The following is a 5,060-nucleotide window of genomic DNA, read 5'->3' as shown; positions in this document are numbered from 1 at the left end:
CATCCATCCATCCATCCATCCATCCATCCATCCATCCATCCATCCTTTCCTGGCTGGATGGATGGATTGATGAAATTGAAATTGCATACATACTAGGGAGACCTGATATATTGGTGTTGGCATCAGTATTAGCTGTTATTCATCCTTTTTTATGCATTAATGTCTCACTACCGATAAATATAAATATCAGTGTCTTTTAGCTATCTTGTGTTCTCAAGAATAGGAGAGCATTCAATAAATATATGTTCAAGCAAATTTTTAGAAAATGCAAAACCCTATTTTAAGCGTTTAAGTCGAGTAACTGCAGATCCATCAGCCACCACCCTTAGAGTGTCCCCACCAACTTTAATCACAAAGTTACACTCTTGTAGTACACTATTTAAATGTATTTATTTTAGTCATGAATTGGTCTGATGGCTTTTGAAACATGACAGATTAAAACCTCTAAACAAACAAAAATTACTTCCTGTCTTGAGGTTATTAATTACACGAAGGAGACAAAATGCGCTTATGGTAGATCATACAGTAGATGCATTGCATGAAATGAGTCATACCATTAGTCAATGGCAAAAGTAGGTGGGTACCAAGTGGCACATGGCCAGTTAAAGATTATTTCTGCAAGACATATTTTCAACGACTGATTTGACTTAGTAAGCTTAAGTCACTTTTAAATATGTTTTTCACAGATTTTAGAATAAAGTAATCTCTTTGCTAGATAAGGAAATACTAAATGAGTTTATTTTGAGAGTGTGGTGAGTTTGGATTTAAAAAATGAAGAAGTGTGATTTTTATCTTTTTAAAATTTAGAAAGGTTTCAGACATGTAGTTAGAAAACACTTCACATGAGGTATACTGCTGCAAAAACACAAACAGCTGAATCATTTTACCCCAAACGGTCCTTGCAGAGGTGGCTGGAAGACTCCATTAAAAGAGCATTTGCTGTATTTGCAGGCCGTGGTGTTAAACAGACTTTTGACAACTTCCTGGCATTTTGTGAAGTTTCCTTCCCCTTTGTGAGAGAAGTTAGTCGGAGCCTCTCTTGGTCTCCTGCCTGAAACACAGGGGCTGTCATACAGACTTGAGTAATTCCTTGTCGTCGTGTAGCCTGGGTGGAAGCACGGATCAAGTATAGTACTTGGACCTAACTAGGAAAGAGATTCATAATGAGAAAAAGAGATTCCTTTTAGGTATTTTGTCAAACCAATCTCAGTGAATGTACTGATAATCTCAGAATAGATTTTGAGCATTTAAAAACTGTGAAAGTTTACTTGAGTCTGTTTGGCCAGTGCCATTCTTAGTACTTGGTCCTTCCCGTAACACAGGAAGCTGTGTGTGTACAGGTTGTAGTCGTTTCCGTACAGGCGGAAGGTCATAGAGTTGCTAGGTGACTCCGAAATATCATAATCATGAGAAACAAAGCTAATTTGAGTTGAGGCCCCACCAAGGTCAAGAGCCCCTGTTGTTTCAAGACCCTAAAGCAAAAATAAAAAAGAAATGATGTCATTGCCTAGTGGTAACACCCTTGCACATGTAAAAAAAAAAATCTTTTAAAGTTAAAAGATTTTCTTTTAAATATCTGTAACGCCAGTCTGTTAGACCTGTTTGAGACGATCATCCAGGTAGTTGACTGTGACCCAGCCAAAGGCCCCCTCCTCCTGCCCGCTCAGGATTCTGGCCCCCTGATAGGAAAAGGGGAAGCTTTGCAGGGCCTTCTCAACTGCCTGAAACACCTGGTCTGATGCAGATCTGTTCTCAATACTGCACAAATAAACACACACAGCAGCAGTTTGATAGTTACATGAATAATTCACAACAGTACAGCTACCTATAAATAATGAATGAACTGTATTATTTAAAACTGCATTGACAGTAAGATATTTATTTCCATTTAAATAAGATTAATCACAATGTTTGTAGCTAAAAAAGGTGGATAGCTGGATTTTCCTTTAGTGCAAAATACTTCTAAAGAGTTTAATCTTATGAGAAACAATGAGTCTCCCTCTCTGCACAAGATGTAGACAAACCTTGCATATTCTATGAAGAAGTTCATTCTGGCTAATTTCACTGGGTGCAGAAACTAAAGATTTGGTTAAAAGATTTATTTCTTTGTTTGTCTGTCCTTGAGACACATGCTACTTTTTATTACAAAACACTTGTAGATATCTATCAGGTATATCTTTTAGAGCTTTAAATGTGCCATATTATGCAAAATGTATATTTTTCTTGAAGCCTGTGAAAAATAAACATTCCCCTCTTTCACTGCCTTTCTCGTAATCTTAGCTAATGTTTGCTCAGACTGGTCTGTTTGAAAATCATGCCCTGTATGATGTCATAAGGGGAAATAAGTTGTCCAGAGCAGTTTGTGGCAGCCCATTGGTCAAGCTCCGGGCTTCATCTAATGTATTATTCCACACTCCTAGGCTATCTTTACGAAGTCTGACTGGTTGCATTGGTTATGGGTGGTGGGGCTGCAGCCTTCAAAATTACAGGGCCTGGAAAACCAAAACAGCTCGTTTTGAAGATGACAAAAGAGGAGGAGATTTCTGGTACATGGTGTCTGCTTAATATGAGAGGTATTTTCCTCCACAAAAGCAAAAGTATTAATATTGAATTACCTTAATTCCAATAGTCAATAGCCATTAAGGACCTCTGAGATTACTTGAAAATCCGATTTGGACCTTCAAACATGATTTTGTGTGGCTGCATGGAAGTAGACTGGTACACGATAACATTTCTCTCTTGGTTACATCCCCTCTCTGCTATACTGTAGATAGAAAAAGCTCACAGAGATTACAATGATGTTCCTCCTTGACATCACTGCTGTGACCAATTAGAGCTGTATACTTGCCAACATCGAAGGTGATGGTTAGCCTGGATTTTCAGCCCCATTTGCAAACATTGGTTGACTGATAGTTAACAATGACTACAGAATGAGCTTTGGGCCTAGGGAGGGTTGTGACTTGGATTGATTTATTTGAGTTGTTTTAAAGAATGTTTTATTTTGCATTAAAGATGTGTGGTTACATGTTGAGCATACTTAAGTAGTCTCATTCCAGCTGTTGCCCCCAGATAGAGAGGGGTCTCGCTGTGTCTCTTTGCTGGAACCACCATCTCAGCCTCTTGCATGCACTCTGTCAGGGACATTCCTGCCTTCTCTGGTTGAGCTGCATAGCTTGAGATACCTTTACCTGCAAGAAGAAAAGAACATTTAAGGAGGGTGAAATCAGTAGACTAAGAAGTGGTCTTTAGTGTTTAGATGTAGAGATAAGGCAGTGCCAGAATTGTCCTCAGAAGGCAATTGATAGGACAGGCCTTTGAGGGCAGGTTGATTTTTGTGCTGCATAGTGATGTTTGTGCTTATTTTTGTGATACATAGGGAGCAGTAGAGCAAAGAGTGGGTATGCACTATATGCTGTGCATAGGGGCATTGGAGGAAAGCTAAAGCAAAAGAGGGATACTTATTTCTAGTCTGTATTTTATGAGATTATCAATAGAAAATGCACATCACTGAGGGTTTACTTCACCTGCTGAGACACACACACCCATAATACATCTCTATTCTTGCTTGGCCTTTCCATTCTACACCTTAACATTGATCCTTACCCTAAACTTAACCATTACAAGTTCGTATGCAACTCATTTCACACCTTAGTCCTAAATGTGAACCCTGACCCTAAAACAGCAATTCCCCTTTTGGGGTCCAGGAACCAAGAAACAAAGCAATGCAACCCCCTCTCAAAAACAGGCTGGAGCATTATGGCTTTGAATTGAATCATTATGTCATTTGATCAAAGGACAAGGAACAAAAAAATGAGGAAGCCAAAAAGGATGAACTCACAGACAAAAAATAAGGATAAAGAGGTAGGGATTAAAAATGATTCAAAGTGGCGTTATGTTTGACATTGTATCAAAGGCAGGCATGTAAAAAAACATAATTAGCTTAATCTAATGCGAGTAAAATGTATTCAAAATGAAGAACATTTTACTCCGAAAAATTGCATTTGAATTTACTCTTTTGACCACGTTTTTTTTTTTCTTCTTTCTTTTACAGTAAATATGTCTCAATTTTGTTATCCCACTGCTTCCCAAGGGGATGGGTTAAATACAGAGGTAATTTTTTTCCAATGTGAGATCAATAAAGTTCAATAATAATAATTGTTATTATTATTAAGCTAGGGTTAGGATAAGTTCAATATGGTTTAGCATCACAAGCAGTCCATCTCTTTCAAAACCTTATCAGCACATCAAAAATGACCAGAGAATATGCCGGACAAAGAAACTTTAACTTTTAAACAAACTCCACCCTGTATATTAATTGTTCTGAAAATTGGCTTTTGCCAAATATTTAAAATATTGCTTTTTAAACCAAAGTTGAGCAAAAACACCTCTGCTTTAAACTCAAGAAAAGTCCCTTGGCTGTTTTTTTTTTTCTAGGTATAGTAACTTGTAATTCTGCTCTGATCAGTATTTATTATAGATCAAGACAAAAAAAGTCTACTTGTTTGCTTATTTTCTACTTTAGATGGAAATAATTCATTTATCTAGATGGGCAGTTCAAAAACAGATCTATTACTGAACCTGAGAGTAAAAACTTAATTTAAATGCCTTCACTCAGATATAACACCGATCAGTGTGACCGGGTGCATCACCCAGACAGAAGTTCATGTTTTACAAGGATATAGCTTAAAATTAAAATTTCATATCCTTTTTTGAGGGCAGCACTTTTGAAACATTCTTACAGTCCATGTTATTCATTGTGATGGTGGAGAGAAATAATCAGGAAAGACAGGCTAAGGTGAATGTAATTTATTCTGAAGCTGTTAAACACACTAGTGAGGCCAGTGAGGTTTGTATTTCTACTACCCATCTATCCACTGTGTCCTTTTATGAAAATTAGAACAGGTGTACTTTACATGGCAAGTTCATCACCACAAAGGAGCTTCTGAAAAAGAGGTGCAAATGAGTGAGACAACAGAGAAGGACAAGACAGTTAATGTGGTAGTTAGTCTGTTATTAAAGTTTTTATTACAGAGTTACTGTCATGTAGGTGTATAAATAGT

General features: G+C 37.4%; 1 protein-coding gene across 2 annotated transcripts in view; it reads right to left on the bottom strand.

Moving 5' to 3' along the window:
* entpd1 (ectonucleoside triphosphate diphosphohydrolase 1) overlaps positions 1 to 5,060 on the bottom strand; it is a 35,300-nt gene that overhangs the window by 14,190 nt on the left and 16,050 nt on the right. For both annotated transcript variants that reach the window (XM_015375941.1, XM_015375942.1), the window contains exons 4-7: positions 3,038 to 3,188; positions 1,599 to 1,758; positions 1,269 to 1,472; positions 888 to 1,145 (exon numbers count right to left, since the gene is read on the bottom strand). In XM_015375941.1, coding sequence (XP_015231427.1) covers positions 888 to 1,145; positions 1,269 to 1,472; positions 1,599 to 1,758; positions 3,038 to 3,188 — 773 coding nt within the window. The remainder of the gene's footprint in view (positions 1 to 887; positions 1,146 to 1,268; positions 1,473 to 1,598; positions 1,759 to 3,037; positions 3,189 to 5,060) is intronic.

This window comes from Cyprinodon variegatus, unplaced genomic scaffold (genome assembly GCF_000732505.1).
Source record: "Cyprinodon variegatus isolate N-32 unplaced genomic scaffold, C_variegatus-1.0 Scaffold127, whole genome shotgun sequence".
In the NCBI taxonomy this organism is placed as follows: domain Eukaryota; kingdom Metazoa; phylum Chordata; class Actinopteri; order Cyprinodontiformes; family Cyprinodontidae; genus Cyprinodon; species Cyprinodon variegatus.
This window is presented reverse-complemented; position numbering and strand designations above follow the sequence as displayed.